This window comes from Oncorhynchus nerka, unplaced genomic scaffold (assembly GCF_034236695.1).
Source record: "Oncorhynchus nerka isolate Pitt River unplaced genomic scaffold, Oner_Uvic_2.0 unplaced_scaffold_2139, whole genome shotgun sequence".
In the NCBI taxonomy this organism is placed as follows: Eukaryota; Metazoa; Chordata; class Actinopteri; order Salmoniformes; family Salmonidae; genus Oncorhynchus; species Oncorhynchus nerka.
Genome location: NW_027039155.1, coordinates 20,001 through 43,260, shown reverse-complemented (window position 1 = coordinate 43,260; position 23,260 = coordinate 20,001). Strand labels below are relative to the sequence as shown.

Below are 23,260 nucleotides of genomic sequence, written 5' to 3'. Positions count from 1 at the left end.
ATCTCTGCAGCACTCCACCAATCAGGCCTTCATGGTAGAGTGGCCAGACAGAAGCCACTCCTCAGTAAAAGGCACATGACAGCCCACTTGGAGTTTGCCAAAACGCCCCTAAAGAATCCCAGACCATGAGAAACATATGTTTACATTGCCAAAGCAAGTCAAATAGATAATAAACAAAAGTGAAAAAAACTATAAAACAGTTGTAAAAGAATAAAGATATTTAAAATGTCATATTATGTCTATTTACTGTGTTGTAACGATGTGCAAATAGTTAAAGTACAAAAGGGAAATAAATAATCATAAATATGGGTTGTATTTACAATTGTGTTTGTTCTTCACTGGTTGCCCTTTTCTCGTGGCAACAGGTCACAAATCTTGCTGCTGTCATGGCACACTGTGGTATTTCACCCAATAGACATGGGAGTTTATCAAAATTGGATTTGTTTTCAAATTCTTTGTGGGTCTGTGTAATCTGAGTGAAATATTGTGTCTCTAATATGGTCACAAATTCTCTGCCTCTCTCTCTCTCTGTCTCGCTCTGTCACTCTGTCTCTCTCTGTCTCTCTCTGTCTCTCTCTCTCTCTCTCTCTCTCTCTCTGTCTCTCTGTCTCTCTGTCTCTCTGTCTCTCTCTCTCTCTCTCTCTCTCTGTCTCTGTCTCTGTCTCTCTCTCTCTGTCTCTCTCTCTCTCTCTCTCTGTTTTCTCTCTCTCTCTCTGTCTCTGTCTCTCTCTCTCTGTCTCTCTCTCTGTCTCTCACTCTCTGTCTCTCTCTCTCTCTGACAGTGTGAAAGACCAGGAAACATGAGAAGCGGGGGTGGGGAGTATGTACCGTGGGTGAGGGGAGGGCTTGGTGCTATATACCGTGGGTGAGGAGGGAGCTTGGTGCTATGTACCGTGGGTGAGGGGGGGGGCTTGGTGCTATGTACCGTGGGTGAGGAGGGGGCTTGGTGCTATGTACCGTGGGTGAGGGGAGGGGCTTGGTGCTATGTACCGTGGGTGAGGGGAGGGGCTTGGTGCTATGTACCGTGGGTGAGGAGGGGGCTTGGTGCTATGTACCGTGGGTGAGGGGAGGGGCTTGGTGCTATGTACCGTGGGTGAGGGGAGGGGCTTGGTGCTATGTACCGTGGGTGAGGAGGGGGCTTGGTGCTATGTACCGTGGGTGAGGGGAGGGGCTTGGTGCTATGTGCTTGGTGCTATGTACCGTGGGTGAGGGGGGGGCTTGGTGCTATGTACCGTGGGTGAGGAGGGGGCTTGGTGCTATGTACCGTGGGTGAGGAGGGGGGCTTGGTGCTATGTACCGTGGGTGAGGGGAGGGGCTTGGTGCTATGTACCGTGGGTGAGGAGGGGGGCTTGGTGCTATGTACCGTGGGTGAGGAGGGGGGCTTGGTGCTATGTACCGTGGGTGAGGAGGGGGCTTGGTGCTATGTACCGTGGGTGAGGAGGGGGCTTGGTGCTATGTACCGTGGGTGAGGAGGGGGCTTGGTGCTATGTACCGTGGGTGAGAGGGGAGAGGGGACTGGAGACACAGAGGTCTAGATATGAGTAATGGCATTGAGAGAAGGACAACGATGGAGACACACAGGTCTAGATATGAGTAATGGCATTGAGAGGGGGACAACGATGGAGACACAGAGGTCTAGATATGAGTAATGGCATTGAGAGGGGACAACAATGGAGACACAGAGGTCTAGATATGAGTAATGGCATTGAGAGGGGACAACGATGGAGACACAGAGGTCTAGATATGAGTAATGGCATTGAGAGAAGGACAACGATGGAGACACACAGGTCTAGATATGAGTAATGGCATTGAGAGGGGGACAACGATGGAGACACAGGTCTAGATATGAGTAATGGCATTGAGAGAAGGACAACGATGGAGACACACAGGTCTAGATATGAGTAATGGCATTGAGAGGGGACAACGATGGAGACACAGGTCTAGATATGAGTAATGGCATTGAGAGAAGGACAACGATGGAGACACAGGTCTAGATATGAGTAATGGCATATAGAGGGGACAACAATGGAGACACACAGGTCTAGATATGAGTAATGGCATTGAGAGAAGGACAACGATGGAGACACAGAGGTCTAGATATGAGTAATGGCATTGAGAGAAGGACAACGATGGAGACACAGAGGTCTAGATATGAGTAATGGCATTGAGAGAAGGACAACGATGGAGACACAGAGGTCTAGATATGAGTAATGGCATTGAGAGAGGGGACAACAATGGAGACACAGACACTGGAGATTTGCTAGATATTGAGTAATGGCATTGAGAGAAGGACAATTGTATGGAGACACAGAGGTCTAGAATGTCTATGGAGGTAGTGTATGGCATTTGAGAGGGTTCTCCCTCTAATGACAACATTGGAGACACAGACACTGCATTTGAGAGATTTGCTAGATAAGTCCATTGTATTGTTGATTTGATTTGATCAGAGGTTCTTCCTCTAATGTCTATGGAGGTCCATTGTATTGTTGATTTGATCAGAGGTTCTCCCTCTAATGTCCATGGAGGTCCATTGTATTGTTGATTTGATTTGATCAGAGGTTCTCCCTCTAATGTCTATGGAGGCCCATTGTATTGTTGATTTGATTTGATCAGAGGTTCTTCCTCTAATGTCCAGGGAGGTCCATTGTATTGTTGATTTGATTTGATTAGAGGTTCTTCCTCTACATTTACATTTACATTTAAGTCATTTAGCAGACACTCTTATCCAGAGCGATTTGATTTGATCAGAGGTTCTCCCTCTAATGTCTATGGAGGTCCATTGTCTGATCCTTCAGTTATTTTCATGTACTAAAAGGTTAACACTGTCTGGTGTTCTGCAATCTGAAAGACACAGAGTGATTTAGACCTGGGAATCACCCACCTGGTGTCCCAGGTCTAAATCAGTCCCTGATTAGAGAGGGGAATCACCCACCTGGTGTCCCAGGTCTAAATCAGTCCCTGATTAGAGGGGAATCACCCACCTGGTGTCCCAGGTCTAAATCAGTCCCTGATCAGAGAGGGGAATCACCCACCTGGTGTCCCAGGTCTAAATCAGGCCCTGATTAGAGAGGGGAATCACCCACCTGGTGTCCCAGGTCTAAATCAGGCCCTGATTAGAGGGGAATCGCCCACCTGGTGTCCTAGGTCTAAATCAGGCCCTGATTAGAGACCTGGTGTCCCAGGTCTAATCACCCACCTGGTGTCCCAGGTCTAAATCAGGCCCTGATTAGAGGGGAATCCCCTGATTAGAGGGGAATCACCCACCTGGTGTCCCAGGTCTAAATCAGTCCCCCTGATTAGAGGGGAATCACCCACCTGGTGTCCCAGGTCTAAATCACCCACCTGGTGTCCCAGGTGTCCCTGATTGAATCACCCACCTGGTGTCCCAGGTCTAAATCAGTCCACCTGGTGTCCCAGGTCTAAATCAGGCCCTGATTAGGGGGAATCACCCACCTGGTGTCCCAGGTCTAAATCAGTCCCTGATTAGAGGAATCACCCACCTGGTGTCCCAGGTCTAAATCAGTCCCTGATTAGAGGGGAATCACCCACCTGGTGTCCCAGGTCTAAATCAGTCCCTGATTAGAGGGGAATCACCCACCTGGTGTCCCAGGTCTAAATCAGGCCCTGATTAGAGGGGAATCACCCACCTGGTGTCCCAGGTCTAAATCAGGGATTAGTCGCCTGATTGGGGGAATCACCCACCTGGTGTCCCATCACCCACCTGGTGTCCCAGGTCTAAATCAGGCCCCGATTAGGCAGGTCTAAAAATCAGGCCCTGATTAGAGGGGGAATCACCCACCTGGTGTCCCAGGTCTAAATCAGTCCCTGATTAGAGGGAATCACCCACCTGGTGTCCCAGGTCTAAATCAGTCCCTGATTAGAGGGGAATCACCCACCTGGTGTCCCAGGTCTAAATCAGGCCCTGATTAGGGGGGTGTCCCAATCACCCACCTGGTGTCCCAGGTTAAATCAGATTAGAGGGAATCGCCCTGACCCCACCTGGTGTCCCAGGTCTAAATCAGTCCCTGATTAGAGGGGAATCACCCACCTGGTGTCCCAGGTCTAAATCAGGCCCTGATTAGAGGGGAATCACCCACCTGGTGTCCCAGGTCTAAATCAGTCCCTGATTAGAGGGGAATCACCCACCTGGTGTCCCAGGTCTAAATCAGTCCCTGATTAGAGGGTGTCCCAGGTCTAAACCAGTCCCTGATTAGAGGGGAATCACCCACCTGGTGTCCCAGGTCTAAATCAGTCCCTGATTAGAGGGGAACAATGTAAAAAAAAACACACAGTAGAACTGGCATCAAGGTCGAGAGTTAAGTTTGAGGGGTATAGACAGCAATTTCTGGGGAGTTGGATTTGAGATCAGTTTTACCAGATTTTTTTTGACTGTAGAGTGGAAATAGATTTTTATTTTATTTTTAATAATTATGTTATTTTGTTTAAAAAATACTATAATGTTAATTTAAAAACCAATATCCCCATGTCTGTCCTGCCTGAGGTTGAAAGGCACAGGTTTTCTGTCAGGTGCTGTCTATGGTCCTGAACTGTGAGGTCGTTTGTCTGTCTTTGAAACGCAAAGCCAGAGCAGCGGTACATTTTCTACCGTTTGGCTTTCCGTAGTTATGTGGTTTTGAAGGCGGTGCTTTTTGTTGTTGTCGTTTCTCGTCGAAACTCTTGAGCAAATAAAACAATGGCAAACAACTTTCAAAACGTGACTCTTTCTCTAACTTTACCCATATCATGCCAGATCTGCCTTGGAAAGGTAATTCCGTTTATATTTGGTTGTGCTTTCCGTTTTGGAACAGCGTGTTTTAGCCAATGCAACTATTTACGTTGACAGAAATGCTAGCTATGCTAGTTAGCTGTTGATTAGCCAACGTAGCTAACGTTAGCTTCATTGCCTAGTAAATATTCATTTCGCAAGTGATGTACATTTTGAACCTTCTATCGATTAGCTACTCATATTTGTCTGTGGGTGGCTAGTTAGTTAGACATTGTTGAATAATTACATCGACCAATTCTTGATCTGCGGCTGCAGATCATGTGTTGTTAGCTTAGCTAAGCTAGCATCTTGGTGCAATTTTAGTAGGAAGGCTTTGCAATGCCAAATATTAACTATAGTTGAACTATTCATTGATTCATCTCACAATAGCTCAGTGCCAACAATGCACGGATAGTTGTATTGCAATCGATCATTAAAATAACTCATTTTTTATTTTTATCATTGCTATTTGCAGGTCCGCCACCCCGTTATCTGTGCCAATAACCACGTGTTCTGTTCTGGCTGCATGGACATTTGGTTGAAGAAGGCTAGTCAATGTCCTTCATGCCGAGTTCCCATCACCTCAGAGAACCCGTGCAGAGAAATTATAGGTACGAGTAATGGCCTAACAGCCACTGCATAATATGTCAACTAGATTATCTCTGCATAATATGTCAACTAGATTATCTCTGCATAATATGTCAACCAGGTTATCTCTGCATAATATGTCAACCAGATTATCTCTGCATAATATGTCAACCAGGTTATCTCTGCATAATATGTCAACCAGGTTATCTCTGCATCAGTATGTCAACGAGATTATCTCTGCATCAGTATGTCAACCAGATTATCTCTGCATAATATGTCAACCAGGTTATCTCTGCATCAGTATGTCAACGAGATTATCTCTGCATCAGTATGTCAACGAGATTATCTCTGCATCAGTATGTCAACGAGATTATCTCTGCATAATATGTCAACTAGATTATCTCTGCATAGTATGTCAACCAGATTATCTCTGCATAGTATGTCAACCAGATTATCTCTGCATAATATGTCAACCAGGTTATCTCTGCATAATATGTCAACCAGATTATCTCTGCATAATATGTCAACCAGGTTATCTCTGCATAATATGTCAACCAGGTTATCTCTGCATAATATGTCAACCAGGTTATCTCTGCATAATATGTCAACCTAGTTATCTCTGCATAATATGTCAACCAGATTATCTCTGCATAGTATGTCAACCAGATTATCTCTGCATAATATGTCAACCAGATTATCTCTGCATAATATGTCAACCAGGTTATCTCTGCATAATATGTCAACCAGATTATCTCTGCATAATATGTCAACCAGGTTATCTCTGCATAATATGTCAACCAGGTTATCTCTGCATAATATGTCAACCAGGTTATCTCTGCATAATATGTCAACCAGGTTATCTCTGCATAATATGTCAACCAGGTTATCTCTGCATAATATGTCAACCAGGTTATCTCTGCATAATATGTCAACCAGATTATCTCTGCATAATATAAATTAGAAGAGAAAGGCCCCTCCCCCCCCCCCAGAGTCTGGTTCCTCTCGCGGTTTCTTCCTTCTAGGGAGGTTTTTTCCTGTTGCTGTAGTACTCACTGTTTGCGGTCTAGACGAGGCTGGATACCTGTAAAGCACTTTGTGGCAACTGTTGATGTGACAGTAGCTCAAGGTGGCAGAGTTACAATTCTGTGTTCGTGAACTGACTCCCTACTGTGGTTCCTGTTTTTTTGTTGTTGTTATTTTTAGGGGGGACAAATGAGAGCGAGTCCAACGAGAGCTATTCTGTGAAGAAACACCTCCGAAAGACCAGGGGAGAGCTTTTGTTGAGGGAATATGAAGTAAGCTACATATGCTGCATGTTTCTACTGTTAGTCTGTTTGAGTGTCTCCTTTATCAGTTTCCCCCGCTGGCAGCTTGGGATACAGAGCATTCAGAGAAGTATTCAGACCCCTTGACTTTTCCCACATTTTGTTACGTTACAGACTTATTCTAAAATGGTTTAAATTCATCCCGCCCCTCCTCATCAATCTACATATAATACCCCATAATGACATCACAATATCCCATAATGACATCACAATATGACATCACAATATCCCATAATGACATCACAATATCCCATAATGACATCACAATACCCCATAATGACATCACAATACCCCGTAATGACAAAGCGAAAACAGGTTTTTAGAAATGTTTGCAAATTTATAAAATAAAAAATAAAAAACGTATTACCATAAGTATTCAGACCCTTTGCTATGAGACTCGAAATTGAACTCAGGTTCATCCTGTTTCCATTGATCATCCTTGAGATGTTTCTACAACTTGGTTGGAGTCCACCTGTGGACATGATTTGTAAAAGCACACACCTGTCTATATAAGGTCCCACAGTTGACAGTGCACGTCAGAGCAAATACCAAGCCACGGGGTCGAAGGAATTGTCCGTAGAGGTCTGAGACAGGATTGTGTCCAGGCACACATCTGGGGAAGGGTACCAAGCGCTGCTCATCACCTGGCCAATACCATCCCTACGGTGAAGCATGGTGGTGGCAGCATCATGCTGTCGGGATGTTTTTCAGCAACTGGGAGACTGGTCAGGATCGAGGGAAAAATGAACTGGATAAAGTACAGAGAGATCCTTGATGAAAACCTGCTCAGGACCTCAGACTGGGGCGGAGGTTCACCTTCTAAAACAGGACAACGATCCTAAGCACACAGCCAAGACAACGCAGGAGTGGCTTCGGGACAAGTCTCTGAATGTCGTTCAGTGGCCCAGCCAGAGCCCGGACTTGAACCTGATCGGACATCTCTGGAGAGACCTGAAAATAGCTGTGCAGCGACGCTCTCCATCCAACCTGACAAAGCTTATGAGGATTTGCAGAGAAGAATGGGAGAAGCTCCCCAAATACAGGTGTGCCAAGCTTGTAGCGTCATACCCAAGAAGACTCGAGGCTGTAATCGCTGCCAAAGGGTCTGAATACTTATGTAAATGTGATATATCAGTTTTATGTTTAATACATTTGCAAACATTTCTAAAAACCTGTTTTTGCTTTGTCGCTATGGGATATTGTGATGTTGTTATTATGGGGTATTGTGATGTCATTATGGGATATTGTGATGTTGTTATTATGGGGTATTGTGATGTCATTATGGGATATTGTGATGTTGTTATTATGGGGTATTGTGATGTCATTATGGGATATTGTGATGTCATTATGGGATATTGTGATGTCATTATGGGATATTGTGTGTAGATTGAATGAGGGAAAATAACTATTTAAGAAATTTTAGAATAAGGCTGTAACGTAACAAGATGTAGAGAAAGTCAAGGGGCCCGAATACTTTCTGAAAGCACCTTGTAGCATCAGGGTTTCTCTTTTTGGGGCTGGGGCCCCCTTTTCATATGGGGCCCCCTTTTTAAACTCGAGTGAGATATAAAATAAAGAGCATACAAGGAGTTTTACTGTGACTTTGGCTGTGCATGACCGGACGCACCAAGGCTCGAGCCCTGATTCGTCCGTTAACATTTTAAAGGCCCACGTCTTGGCATTGGAGAGAGATTTTTCTAGCTAATTTCCTGCAATTCAACACATTTCATCATGGGGCAGAGAGATTTAGTTGTTGTAGCTTTAATGCTAATATCCTGCAATTCTAGACATTTTGCCATTACACTTATTCCACGTATACTTTGGACAAAATTTATTTAAATATGTATATAACTTAAAAACAAAACAAATTCTGAATAATTCAGCGGCCCCCAGTTTGAGAACCCCGAGCCTACATCAGAGATCCTCTCATTACATCAGAGATCCTCTCATTACATCAGAGATCCTCTCATTACATCAGAGATCCTCTCATTACATCAGAGATCCTCTCATTACATCAGAGATCCTCTCATTACATCAGAGATCCTCTCTTTACATCAGAGATCCTCTCATTACGTCAGAGATCCTCTCATTACATCAGAGATCCTCTCATTACATCAGAGATCCTCTCATTACGTCAGAGATCCTCTCATTACATCAGAGATCCTCTCATTACATCAGAGATCCTCTCATTACATCAGAGATCCTCTCATTACATCAGAGAGATCCTCTCATTACATCAGAGATCCTCTCATTACATCAGAGATCCTCTCATTACATCAGAGATCCTCTCATTACGTCAGAGAGATCCTCTCATTACATCAGAGATCCTCTCATTACATCAGAGATCCTCTCATTACGTCAGAGATCCTCTCATTACATCAGAGATCCTCTCATTACATCAGAGATCCTCTCATTACATCAGAGATCCTCTCATTACATCAGAGATCCTCTCATTACATCAGAGATCCTCTCATTACATCAGAGATCCTCTCATTACATCAGAGATCCTCTCATTACATCAGAGATCCTCTCATTACATCAGAGATCCTCTCATTACATCAGAGATCCTCTCATTACATCAGAGATCCTCTCATTACATCAGAGATCCTCTCATTACAGAGATCATTACATCAGATCCTCTCATTACATCAGAGATCCTCTCATTACATCAGAGATCCTCTCTTTACATTACATCAGAGATCCTCTCATTACATCAGAGATCCTCTCATTACATCAGAGATCCTCTCATTACATCAGAGATCCTCTCATTACATCAGAGATCCTCTCATTACATCAGAGATCCTCTCATTACATCAGAGATCCTCTCATTACATCAGAGATCCTCTCATTACATCAGAGATCCTCTCATTACATCAGAGATCCTCTCATTACATCATTACATCAGAGATCCTCTCATTACATCAGAGATCCTCTCATTACATCAGAGATCCTCTCATTACATCAGAGATCCTCTCATTACGTCAGAGATCCTCTCATTACGTCAGAGATCCTCTCATTACGTCAGAGATCCTCTCATTACGTCAGAGATCCTCTCATTACATCAGAGATCCTCTCATTACATCAGAGATCCTCTCATTACATCAGAGATCCTCTCATTACATCAGAGATCCTCTCATTACGTCAGAGATCCTCTCATTACATCAGAGATCCTCTCATTACATCAGAGATCCTCTCATTACATCAGAGATCCTCTCATTACATCAGAGATCCTCTCATTACATCAGAGATCCTCTCATTACATCAGAGAGATCCTCTCATTACATCAGAGATCCTCTCATTACGTCAGAGATCCTCTCATTACATCAGAGATCCTCTCATTACAGAGATCCTCAGAGATCCTCTCATTACATCAGATCCTCTCATTACATCAGAGATCCTCTCATTACATCAGAGATCCTCTCATTACATCAGAGATCCTCTCATTACATCAGAGATCCTCTCATTACATCAGAGATCCTCTCATTACATCAGAGATCCTCTCATTACATCAGAGATCCTCTCATTACATCAGAGATCCTCTCATTACATCAGAGATCCTCTCATTACATCAGAGATCCTCTCATTACATCAGAGATCCTCTCATTACATCAGAGATCCTCTCATTACATCAGAGATCCTCTCATTACATCAGAGATCCTCTCATTACATCAGAGATCCTCTCATTACATCAGAGATCCTCTCATTACATCAGAGATCCTCTCATTACATCAGAGATCCTCTCATTACATCAGAGATCCTCTCATTACATCAGAGATCCTCTCATTACGTCAGAGAGATCCTCTCATTACATCAGAGATCCTCTCATTACATCAGAGATCCTCTCATTACATCAGAGATCCTCTCATTACATCAGAGATCCTCTCATTACGTCAGAGAGATCCTCTCATTACATCAGAGATCCTCTCATTACATCCTCTCATTACATCAGAGAGAGATCCTCTCATTACATTATCAGAGATCCTCTCATTACATCAGAGATCCTCTCATTACATCAGAGATCCTCTCATTACATCAGAGATCCTCTCATTACATCAGAGATCCTCTCATTACATCAGAGATCCTCTCATTACATCAGAGATCCTCTCATTACATCAGAGATCCTCTCATTACATCAGAGATCCTCTCATTACATCAGAGATCCTCTCATTACATCAGAGATCCTCTCATTATATCAGAGATCCTCTCATTACAACAGAGATCCTCTCTTTACATCAGAGATCCTCTGAATCACTATGTGACTTCTATATGTAATTCAATGGTGGGACATCTTGTCTTTTATCGTTCAGGATGAAGTGGAAGGTCTCCTCAAAGAGAATGAAGAGCTGAGGAACAAGAACCAGATCCTGGAGTCCCAGCTGAAGACGGTACTAGATCCCTGTACTGTAACAGCCAGCCGGAGAGAAGACCGGGGTCTAGACCCCGGTGTTGTGGAAGAGTGGAGCAACAAGCTGAGAGCGGCTACAGATGGCTACAGGCGGATCAAACTGGATGTGGAGAAACTGAAAGAGGTATTAATGGGGGGGTATTTTATAGTCGTTTATGTTCCTTGTACGTGGAGCTCACTGCTCAAAACATGGGAACAATCGTTGGAATGGTTCTTTGTGTAAATTAATCCTGTAATTTTGGGGTCGTCAACTGTCAATTTGACACGAAAGTAAAAAAAAAGTTTTGTCACTGTGGTATCATCAGATCAATGTCACACACATACAAAGATGACAATACACAATGTAACTTGACAAATAATGTCTGAAATTCGTGCCGTCCAGAATGTAATAGAATATATATATATATATATATGAACTAAAAAAGTTGTGTTCCTCTGCTCAAGGCTAACAAGATGTTGCGTCGTCAGACTATTGACCTGGTCCAGGAGAACGTGAGGTTGAAAGCGGAGGTTGCTAGTAGATCTCCTCAGAAGTACGTACAAGTCCTGTGTTTTGCTGTTGTGTGTTTTATGGAATGTTCTGGAGTGGTTTCAGCTGGGATGGTAGTGGAATGTTCTGGAGTGGTTTCAGCTGGGTGGAATGTTCTGGAGTGGTTTCAGCTGAGATGGTAGTGGACGACTGGGTGGAATGTTCTGGAGTGGTTTCAGCTGGGATGGTAGTGGAATGTTCTGGAGTGGTTTCAGCTGGGATGGTAGTGGAATGTTCTGGAGTGGTTTCAGCTGGGATGGTAGTGGAATGTTCTGGACGACTGGGTGGAATGTTGTTCTGGAGTGGTTTCAGCTGAGATGGTAGTGGACGACTGGGTGGAATGTTCTGGAGTGGTTTCAGCTGGGATGGTGGTGGACGACTGGGTGGAATGTTCTGGAGTGGTTTCAACTGGGATGGTAGTGGACGACTGGGTGGAATGTTCTGGAGTGGTTTCAGCTGGGATGGTGGTGGAATGTTCTGGAGTGGTTTCAGCTGGGATGTTCTGGAGTGGTTTCAACTGGGATGGTAGTGGACGACTGGGTGGAATGTTCTGGAGTGGTTTCAGCTGGGTGGAATGTTCTGGAGTGGTTTCAGCTGGGATGGTGGTGGAATGTTCTTGGTAAAAACGATGACTAATCTATTGGTTCAGGTTCTCAAAGGAAATTGGTTTTGCTCCAGAGTTAATATATTTTACCTGGAATCCATTTGGTATGTTATCTGTTATACGGATTCAGGTTCTACATATTTCTGACTGTTTATCAGTGGTGAGATGTACTAAATATCCATCTGGAATCACATTGATATGATCCAACTATTTGCACTCCCTGTTGCCTCAATGCAATGTACGGTCGTCAGGAGGTAGTTGTGGTGTGTTACACTGTCCTCAAAACGGAGTCTTCTCCTCCTCCTCCTCTTCCTCCGGTGTTCTTCATGGTAACATTCTGGACCTCAGGACCTCTTTTGAGAATAAGTGTTTAAATAGCTACTTTCCAGCGTCAGCATCTGGGGTCAGCATCTGGGGTCAACATCTGGGGTCAACATCTGGGGTCAGCATCTGGGGTCAACATCTGGGGTCAACATCTGGGGTCAGCATCTGGGGTCAGCATCTGGGGTCAACATCTGGGGTCAGCATCATCTGGGGTCAGCATCTGGGGTCAGCATCTGGGGTCAACATCTGGGGTCAGCATCTGGGGTCAACATCTGGGGTCAACATCTGGGGTCAGCATCTGGGGTCAACATCTGGGGTCAACATCTGGGGTCAACATCTGGGGTCAGCATCTGGGGTCAGCATCTGGGGTCAACATCTGGGGTCAACATCTGGGGTCAGCATCTGGGGTCAACATCTGGGGTCAGCATCTGGGGTCAACATCTGGGGTCAACATCTGGGGTGAAATGCACACACAGTGGGGCAAAACAGCGTTCAGTCAGCCACCAATTGTGCAAGTTCTCCCACTTAAAAAGATGAGAGAGGCCTGTAATTTTCATCATAGGTACACTTCAACTATGACAGACAACATGAGGGGGGAATCCAGAAAATCACATTGTAGGATTTTTAATGAATTTATTAGCAAATTATGGTGGAAAATAAGTATTACAGGCCTCTCTCATCTTTTTAAGTGGGAGAACTTGCACAATTGGTGGCTGACTAAATTATTTTTTGCCCCACTGTGTATATATATATATATATATATATATGTATTGTTTTTACCCCTAAAATATAATTTATATGCTCTCAAATTCAATTCTTACTCTCATCTTTCATCTTTCTGCTCTGAACCACCCCTCAGGTTTGGCCGGTACACGGTAGCAGCGTTGGAAGCTAAGATCCATCAGTACGAAAGAGATTTGGACCACCTGAAGAAAGCTCTGGAACGTAGCGACCAGTACATAGAAGAACTGGAGGCTCGGGGTGGAGGGGTCGCGGAGAGGCTCCCGAGAAACCCGAGAGAGGCGCCCCAGGGCCACACCGATGCCCGTCCAGAGAGCACCTCCTCTGGGGAAGGTGAAGCCGAGACCAGGGTCCACTATCAGAGGATCAGTGCCACGACGAGGAGTCTGAGTGACATGGAGAAGTCCTCCGTCTGCTCCGGTCTGGAGGGAGAATCCAAGACGTTGTCCGCTCACCACAACTACCTCCTGACGACCTCTAACGCCGCGCAGCTCGACGCCGTCGGCTCCGACACGTTCCGGGACCACCGGAGAGGTTTCGGCGTGACCCTCCTCGGACACAAAGACTCTATAGATGCCGATAGTATTGACGCCATCGTTCCCTCTGACCTCTTCCTGCTCTCCACTCCCTCCTCCGCCTTCCGCTCTCTCAGTCTGAAGAGTCCCAGTGTTGGTGAAGACAAGAAGCTTGGTTATCAGGCTGTGACCCATCTGAGGAGACTCCGTTTTGAGGACAGTGTAACACCCAGCAGCAGTAGCAACAGCGTCTCCACCGTAGCAACTAAACGGTCCAATCACACTGCTCAGTTGTCCAACGGTGTGTCTTCCTGTAACGCAGCCGAGCCGGGACTCTCCACCGCCGCCGAGCCGTTGTTCTGGGCTGCAGCCTGGCAGAGCCGCAAGGCTTCTGATATAACCTCCGTGACCTCTGTGACGTCACCCAATCACAACGGAGAGGAGGAGGAGGAGAGGAGGCAGCTCAACACGTCTTCGGGGTCGGGGCACGGCGAGAGAAACCAAACCGCGGGAGTCACAGAGGATGAAGCCTTCATGGACGAAGCTTTCATGGACGAAGCCTATCTGGATAAGATCTCTGAGCTGGACTCTATGATGCTGGAGGGGCCAGAGAGCTGCGGCTCGGCAGGGTCGCACCTGTCCTCGGGCTCACACCTGTCCCTGGCTTCCTCCCTCACTTCTGCCGACACACCGGACTTGACCCTTGACCTCAGACTGGATGTGACCCTGGTACCTGAGGTGGAGGGCTGCTCCGAACTCTTCCTGGATCCTGACTCTGAGCAGGACCGAGGTGGACAGACCGAGGCGGAGGGTTTCGACTTGGCGTGTGGGATAAAGGGAACTTCTTCCTCTCCGGTCACAGTGTCAGAGACTCGGGCAGCTTCTCTAGCGCCCACATCTACGACGACGGCAACCGGGTCTGGATCCTCCTCTGGGAGAGACGCTGGCAGCGAGGACCACAGTCTTCTAGACTGTACGGGGCCTGCTAGAGAACAGGGACACCTGTCTGACCCGTCTCAGACCGATGAACTGTCCTTCGACCTGCTGTTTGACCCCTTGACAGAGACCCGGACGGGACCAGGAGGGCCGTCGGCCTGGCAGGCCTCAGCCAACCACCACCACCACCACGACATCTCGTCTGACTGCTGCTCGGCAGATAGACCTGGTGGAGACGCTGTGAGAGAGAAGAGCGCGGTGACTCCTAGTCAGGCCACCAAACGGAAGTCTCACAGTCCTTTTAATGTCGACAGTCCCTCCAAACATTCTAAGTTTATGTGATGGAGTTACCATGGCGCCCACGTCACTGTAGACTAGCCCGGCGCCAGTCTGTCTCTGATCTCTAAGACAGCTCTTTATGGAACTGTGGGATGCAATGCCCTGGCAGAATCTGCGACCAGGCTCCTTTCTTTGCGGTGTCTTAGTCCCAAGTGTCATGTTATTCCCTATATAGTGCACTACTTTAGACAGGAGTCCTACGTGGGGGGCCCTGGTCTACAGTAGTTCATTATGTGAGGAATAGGGTACCATTTGGCATAGCATTAGCAACACAAGACTGCTTCTTTTCAAACTGTTGCTAATGCTAACTGCTTATTTCAATCTGTTGCTAATGCTAACGGCTTCTTTCAAACTGTTGCTAATGCTAACTGCTTCTTTCAATCTGTTGCTAATGCTAACGGCTTCTTTCAAACTGTTGCTAATGCTAACGGCTTCTTTCAAACTGTTGCTAATGCTAACGGCTTCTTTCAAACTGTTGCTAATGCTATCTGCTTCTTTCAATCTGTTGCTAATGCTAACTGCTTCTTTCAATCTGTTGCTAATGCTAACTGCTTCTTTCAATTTATTGCTAATGCTATCTGCTTCTTTCAATCTGTTGCTAATGCTATCTGCTTCTTTCAAACTGTTGCTAATGCTAACTGCATCTTTCAATCTGTTGCTAATGCTAACTGCTTCTTTCAATCTGTTGCTAATGCTAACTGCTTCTTTCAATCTGTTGCTAATGCTAACTGCTTCTTTCAATCTGTTGCTAATGCTAACTGCTTCTTTCAATCTGTTGCTAATGCTAACTGCTTCTTTCAAACTGTTGCTAATGCTAACTGCTTCTTTCAATCTGTTGCTAATGCTAACTGCTTCTTTCAATCTGTTGCTAATGCTAACTGCTTCTTTCAATCTGTTGCTTATGTGTATGTGTGTATTGGCATCAAATTATTCCTGAAAATAAAACTGTTATTTTCAGTAAATTTTGTGGAATTTGTAGACTAATTATTGCAACAAATAAAACTTAATTTGATGGTGTAATTTAAAAAAACAAACATCTGTTTTGAGAATGACTGTCACCAATGTACACTTTGCACACGGTTGGACCTTTTCATGTTATCTAGCCAGAGACCTCTCTTTGAAATGTCCTGGTTTTTTAAAAGATAATCACGTTTTTTTGTCCATTTCAAAATAACATCAAATTGATCAGAAATACAGTTAACTGAACAGGCAGTTAAACCACTGTTCCTAGGGCCGTCATTGAAAATAAGAATTTGTTCTTAACTGACTTGCCTAGTTAAATAAGGGTAAAATAAAAATGTTGTAAATGACTATTGTAGCTGGAAACGGCAGATTTTTAATGGAATATCTACATAGGCGAACAGAGGCCCATTATCAGCAACCATCACTCCTGTGTTCCAACGGCACGTTGTGTTAGCTAATCCAAGTTGATCATTTTAAAAGGCTAATTGATCATTGGAAAACCCTTTTGCAATTATGTTAGCACAGCTGAAAACTGTTGTGCTGATTTAAAGAAGCAATAATACTGGCCGTCTTTAGACTAGTTGAGTATCTGGAGCATCAGCATTTGTGGGTTCGATTACTGGCTTAAAAAGGCCAGAAACAAAGAACTTTCTTCTGAAACTCATCAGTCTATTCTTGTTCTGAGAAATGAAGGCTATTCCATGTGAGAAATGGCAAAGAAACTGAAGATCTCGTACAACGCTGTGTACTACTCCCTTCACAGAACAGCGCAAACTGGCTCTAACCAAAATAGAAAGAGGAGTGGGAGGCCCCGGTGCACGACTGAGCAAGAGGACAAGTACATTAGCGTGTCTAGTTTGAGAAACAGACACCTTACAAGTCCTCAACTGGCAGCGTCATTAAATAGTACCCGCAAAACACCAGTCTCAACGTCAACAGTGAAGAGGTTTCTCTGGGATGCTGGCCTTCTCGGCAGAGTTCCTGTCTCCAGTCTCCTCTTCACTGTTGTTGTTATCTATCTAATGCTCATCATATCCCATAAAGCTCATCTTGTCCGTCTGTATCCCCTAAAGCTCATAGTGTCCGTCTGTATCCCCTAAAGCTCATCGTGTTTGTCTGTATCCCCTAAAGCTCATCGTGTTTGTCTGTATCCCCTAAAGCTCATAGTGTTTGTCTGTATCCCCTAAAGCTCATCGTGTCCGTCTGTATCCCCTAAAGCTCATAGTGTTTGTCTGTATCCCCTAAAGCTCATAGTGTCCGTCTGTATCCCCTAAAGCCCATCGTGTCCGTCTGTATCCCCTAAAGCCCATAGTGTTTGTCTGTATCCCCTAAAGCTCATAGTGTCCGTCTGTATCCCCTAAAGCTCATAGTGTCCGTCTGTATCCCCTAAAGCCCATCGTGTCCGTCTGTATCCCCTAAAGCCCATCGTGTCCGTCTGTATCCCCTAAAGCTCATGGTGTTTCCCTGTATCCCCTAAAGCTCATCGTGTCCGTCTGTATCCCATAAAGCTCATCGTGTCTGTCTGTATCCCCTAAAGCTCATAGTGTAACCCCTAAAGCTCATCTAAAGCTCAACCCCTGTAAAGCTCATAGTGTCCGTCTGTATCCCCTAAAGCTCATCGTGTCTGTCTGTAACTCCTAAAGCTCATCGTGCCCCCCTGTAACCCCTAAAGCTCATAGTGTCCGTCTGTATCCCCTAAAGCTCATAGTGTCCGTCTGTAACTCCTAAAGCTCATCGTGTCACCCTGTATCCCCTAAACCTCATCATGTCCCCCTGTATCCCCTAAAGCTCATAGTGTCCGTCTGTATCCCCTAAAGCTCATCGTGTCCGTCTGTATCCCCTAAAGCTCATCGTGTCTGTCTGTATCCCCTAAAGCTCATAGTGTCTGTCTGTATCCCCTAAAGCTCATAGTGTCTGTCTGTATCCCCTAAAGCTCATAGTGTCCGTCTGTATCCCCTAAAGCCCATCGTGTCCGTCTGTATCCCCTAAAGCTCATGGTGTTTCCCTGTATCCCCTAAAGCTCATCGTGTCCGTCTGTATCCCCTAAAGCTCATAGTGTCCGTCTGTATCCCCTAAAGCTCATTGTGTCCGTCTGTATCCCCTAAAGCTCATAGTGTCCGTCTGTAACCCCTAAAGCTCATAGTGTCCCTCTGTATCCCCTAAACCTCATCGTGTCCGTCTGTATCCCCTAAAGCTCATAGTGTTTCCCTGTAACCCCTAAAGCTCATAGTGTCCCCCTAAAGCTCTGTATCCCCTAAAGCTCATAGTGTCCGTCTGTATCCCCTAAAGCTCATCGTGTCCGTCTGTATCCCCTAAAGCTCATCGTGTCCCCCTAAAGCTCATCTGTATCCCCTAAAGCTCATGGTGTTTCCCTGTATCCCCTAAAGCTCATCGTGTTCGTCTGTATCCCATAAAGCTCATCGTGTCCGTCTGTAACCCCTAAAGCTCATAGTGTCCGTCTGTATCCCCTAAAGCTCATAGTGTCCGTCTGTATCCCCTAAAGCTCATAGTGTCCCCCTGTAACCCCTAAAGCTCATCGTGCCCGCCTGTATCCCCTAAAGCTCATAGTGTCCGTCTGTATCCCCTAAAGCTCATAGTGTCCGTCTGTATCCCCTAAAGCTCATGGTGTTTCCCTGTATCCCCTAAAGCTCATCATGTATCCGTCTGTATCCCATAAAGCTCATAGTGTCCCCTGTAACCCCTAAAGCTCATAGTGTCCCCCTGTATCCCCTAAAGCTCATAGTGTCCGTCTGTATACCCTAAAGCTCATAGTGTCCCCCTGTATCCCCTAAAGCTCATAGTGTCCCCCTGTAACCCATAAAGCTCATGGTGTTTCCCTGTATCCCCTAAAGCTCATAGTGTCCGTCTGTATCCCCTAAAGCTCATAGTGTCCCCCTGTATCCCCTAAAGCTCATCGTGTCCGTCTGTATCCCATAAAGCTCATCGTGTCCGTCTGTAACCCCTAAAGCTCATGGTGTTTCCCTGTATCCCCTAAAGCTCATCGTGTCCGTCTGTATCCCATAAAGCTCATCGTGTCCGTCTGTAACCCCTAAAGCTCATAGTGTCCGTCTGTATCCCCTAAAGCTCATAGTGTCCGTCTGTATCCCCTAAAGCTCATAGTGTCCCCCTGTATCCCCTAAAGCTCATCGTGTCCGTCTGTATCCCCTAAAGCTCATAGTGTCCGTCTGTAACCCCTAAAGCTCATGGTGTTTCCCTGTATCCCCTAAAGCTCATAGTGTTCCCCTGTATCCCCTAAAGCTCACTGTGTCCCCCTGTAACCCCTAAAGCTCATCGTGTCCTCCTGTATCCCCTAAAGCTCATCGTGTCCGTCTGTATCCCCTAAAGCTCATCGTGTCCGTCTGTATCCCCTAAAGCTCATAGTGTCCGTCTGTATCCCCTAAAGCTCATCGTGTCCGTCTGTAACTCCTAAAGCTCATCGTGCCCCCCTGTAACCCCTAAAGCTCATAGTGTCCGTCTGTATCCCCTAAAGCTCATAGTGTCCGTCTGTAACTCCTAAAGCTCATCGTGTCCCCCTGTATCCCCTAAACCTCATCATGTACCCCTGTATCCCCTAAAGCTCATAGTGTCCCCAGGTAACCCCTAAAGCTCATAGTGTCCGTCTGTATCCCCTAAAGCTCATAGTGTCCGTCTGTATCCCCTAAAGCTCATAGTGTCCCCCTGTATCCCCTAAAGCTCATAGTGTCCCCCTGTAACCCCTAAAGCTCATAGTGTCCGTCTGTATCCCATAAAGCTCATAGTGTCTGTCTGTATCCCCTAAAGCTCATAGTGTCCGTCTGTATCCCCTAAATCCCATCGTGTCCGTCTGTATCCCCTAAAGCTCATCGTGTCCGTCTGTATCCCCTAAAGCTCACTGTGTACCCCTGTAACCCCTAAAGCTCACTGTGTACCCCTGTAACCCCTAAAGCTCACTGTGTACCTCTGTATCCCCTAAAGCTCACTGTGTACCCCTGTAACCCCTAAAGCGTCCCGTGTTCATCTGCATCCCCTGAAACTAACTGTAAATACACACGGTAACAGACCAGAACACATACTTCACTCCTACAAAGACCTCCCACCCGCCTGAGCCTCCTTTAGCTTCCGGAGTGTGACGCCACACCCCTTTATTTATTATGCAAATGTTACGGTTTTCATGTAGATTTCTCATCGCCTACTACCTCTAATCGCGGCATGAAATTTTGATTGGGCTCAACCGTTTCTGCAAGTCGTTTTGAATAAATGAAGTGTTAATTCATTTTGGATTCATTTAATTTGGTAACGACTGTGTACAAGGTTACGGTGGTGATATTAAATCAATTTGTTTAGTGTTCATCTGGCGGGTGGTAGTGATAAAGGTTGGGGGGGGTATCATGGCGTCTAGGGGTTAATATGAGCGAACAGGAGAACACATATAGGCCAGTGTACCAACGGTATTACATCCGGAAATCAACTTTTCCTACCGTGCGTCCGAAAAGGCACCCTCATCCCTATATAGTGAATGTCAGAACGGAGCACCGTGGGCACTCGTGTAGGCCGGGGAATAGAGAGCCATTTTACATGCACGAATTCTCGTGTGGTCATTCAATGTTCTGGATTTAGTCCCACCTTCGATGGTGCTGCGACAAAAATAACATGTTCAGGTAACTTTATGAAGTTCAGAGCTGGTCACAAATAAAAAAAAAAGGCAATTCGATTTCCTCTTATTTAGCTGGAACGCTGAGAACATATTTCGTTTGGAATAAAATCTTTAGCTATAGATATACATTTTTTAGATTCATTCATATGAATTTGGCGCATCGATTTTCATTGTGTCTATAATTAAACTGGCTCCACTGTTCATGCACCATGAATTTGCTATTTAAATATTTAGGCTATTTCGCCCGGTAAAGTCAGAGGGCAGACAGACTCCCCCCCTCTCTCTCTCTCTCTCTCTCTCTCTCTCGCTCTCTTTCTCTGCATTTAGGAGAGTTGCAAATCCCGAGGGCGGCGCGAGATGTTACTCCGGTTCCGTGTTGTATTGCTTGATGATCGCCTTACTCTACAACCCTTCTTGCTCATATCAATTCAATTATCAATATTTCAAGAAACTAAAGTGACTGTCTCCTTTTTTTTTTTTTTAAATACACGTCTTGATTCAGGGCCGTTTGGACAAATACTTCCAATAATTGATGTGCATAATGACTAGACTGCAGAGGCCTATGACACCCATTTCCGGCCTCGCACCATTTTATTTTGCATTGTTTTTCCTTTAAGAAATATATTTTTAAAGGAATCAAAAATAGAATGCATTGTCTTAAGGGATACGTACGTCAGTAGGCTATGACTTGGAATAGCCTTTGTTAAATGTATTTTTGAAATGTTGTCTGTGAGGAAAATTAAATCAGTTGTCTGCCAAAAAAAGATGACAGTAAATATTGCAACAAACAAAAAAAAAAACGGATGTGAATTCCTATGAACGAATGTATAAACAACCAAATATCTGGCATTCAAATTGAACAAAACATCCAAGCTCGAGCTACAGGTGTTCAAACCCCGTGCGTGTCCGTCTCCTGGCTGGAGGCTGAGAGCCCTAAATAAAACGCACGCGCCGCGCCGGTCTCCTTTCCTCTCCAGTTAACCACTAACTGCTTGAAGCTGTTCGCTTGTTATCTGACAGGGCTGGCTGGCTGCAATGTTCATGCACCATGTCTCGCGAGAGAAGCCGAGCTCCGCTTGACGAGATCTGAGAGACTCAGGTGTAAGAGCCCTTCTCTCATCCCTCTCGGCAGCCAGTGGGAACAGTAGACGGCAGATAAGTGCGTCGGCCTGGGAGACTGCAGGCATCTCTGACTGTGTGATCTTCGTGCTCAAGGCTGATCCGGCTGTATTGCATCATTACTGGACCACTGTCTATGACCAGGCTACTACATCTTTCCATTGCGTCAATTTTAGCCCCTTTACTCTTTAAAGAAAAACAGTCGCAAAGATGATGTCAATGAATAGCAAGCAGACACACTTCGCCATGCATCCGAGCTTACCTGAGCACAAATACACCACTCTGCATTCCAGCTCGGAAGCAATAAGGAGAGCCTGTCTGCAAGCTCCACAGGTAAATGAAACCCCAAAACTTCTCCTTTGTGTCTTCCTTCTGTATGCTCTTTCTATGCGCGGTCTTTTGCATGTTGTAAGCGTTAATGTTACTGTAACTGCGCGAGCGCAATAATACGGAAGGAACGCTCGGAGGCACATTCTGCCAAAGCCAACTGCGTGCGCCTTAATGTTTTCTTCTTCATGTATTTCCACGGCAATCACCCTGATCACGCCTGTGATCTTTTTGAAAGCCACGCTGAACACAAAAGCTACCGACATTTTTTTTTATGACTCGGTGACAGTCTTCTAAAAGGAATATTCTTCGTGTTTTATGTGTTGTCAGAAGTCCCACAGCTGACATATCCACTTATTCATCATGTGCTTGTTCTTTCTCTCTTTTTCCCCCACTTTGCTTTGTTTCTGTTCCCTCCTCTCCCTTCACGCGCGCCCTCCCTCTCTCCGCATCTCCTCTCATTACAGCTGCAGAGTAACATATTCGCCAGCCTGGATGAGACCCTCCTGGCCCGCGCCGAAGCTCTGGCTGCCGTGGACATCGCCGTGTCCCAGGGCAAGACGCACCCTTTCAAACCGGACGCCACCTACCACACCATGAACAGCGTGCCATGCTCTTCCAACACCACGGTGCCACTGGCCCACCACCACCACCATCACCACCACCACCACCACCCCAACATGGAACCCCCGGACCTCATGGACCACATCAACTCCCCGTCCTTAGCTCTCATGTCCAGCCACGACGGCTCCGGGGGCGGGGGTGGAGGAGGTGGTGGCGGGCTGATCTCCACCTCTGCTCACCCCCACCCTCACTCACACATGCATGGCTTGAGCCACCTCTCGCACCAGGCCGCTATGAACATGAATTCCCCTCTCACCCACCACGGTCTTTTACCTGGACACCATGGAGGGGGCCAGGGCGGGCCAGGACTCAATAACAACGGCCTTTCCTCTATCAATGACTCGGACACTGATCCCAGGGAACTAGAGGCATTCGCGGAGCGCTTCAAGCAGAGGCGGATCAAGCTGGGGGTGACCCAGGCGGACGTTGGCAATGCGCTGGTTAACCTGAAGATACCCGGCGTGGGATCGCTAAGCCAAAGCACCATTTGTCGGTTCGAATCGTTGACTCTGTCCCATAACAA

General features: G+C 45.9%; 2 protein-coding genes across 2 annotated transcripts in view; both read left to right on the top strand.

The window, feature by feature from the left end:
* Nucleotides 1-4,633: 4,633 nt before the first annotated feature.
* On the top strand, nt 4,634-16,033 carry obi1 (ORC ubiquitin ligase 1). Its single transcript, XM_065014743.1, has 6 exons — nt 4,634-4,765; nt 5,241-5,376; nt 6,557-6,648; nt 10,986-11,207; nt 11,528-11,616; nt 13,400-16,033. The coding sequence occupies exons 1-6, from the start codon at nt 4,694-4,696 to the stop codon at nt 15,072-15,074; spliced, it is 2,286 nt and encodes a 761-aa protein (XP_064870815.1). The 5' UTR covers nt 4,634-4,693; the 3' UTR covers nt 15,075-16,033.
* A 5,308-nt stretch (nt 16,034-21,341) lies between these two features.
* The window catches only part of pou4f1 (POU class 4 homeobox 1), a 2,925-nt gene continuing 1,006 nt past the window's right edge, over nt 21,342-23,260 (top strand). Inside the window, exons 1-2 of the mRNA XM_029647678.2 lie at nt 21,342-22,119; nt 22,581-23,260. The exon at nt 22,581-23,260 is cut by the window's right edge and continues 1,006 nt beyond it. Coding sequence (XP_029503538.2) covers nt 21,997-22,119; nt 22,581-23,260 — 803 coding nt within the window. The 5' untranslated portion in view covers nt 21,342-21,996. The remainder of the gene's footprint in view (nt 22,120-22,580) is intronic.

Excerpts from the sequence above, each read along its gene's own strand:
- obi1 (XM_065014743.1), top strand. The coding sequence starts at position 4,694 with ATGGCAAACAACTTTCAAAACGTGACTCTTTCTCTAACTTTACCCATA. Across the intron at positions 4,766-5,240 it reads GCCAGATCTGCCTTGGAAAG|GTCCGCCACCCCGTTATCTG; the intron begins GTAATTCCGTTT and ends TGCTATTTGCAG. Across the intron at positions 5,377-6,556 it reads CCCGTGCAGAGAAATTATAG|GGGGGACAAATGAGAGCGAG; the intron begins GTACGAGTAATG and ends TGTTATTTTTAG.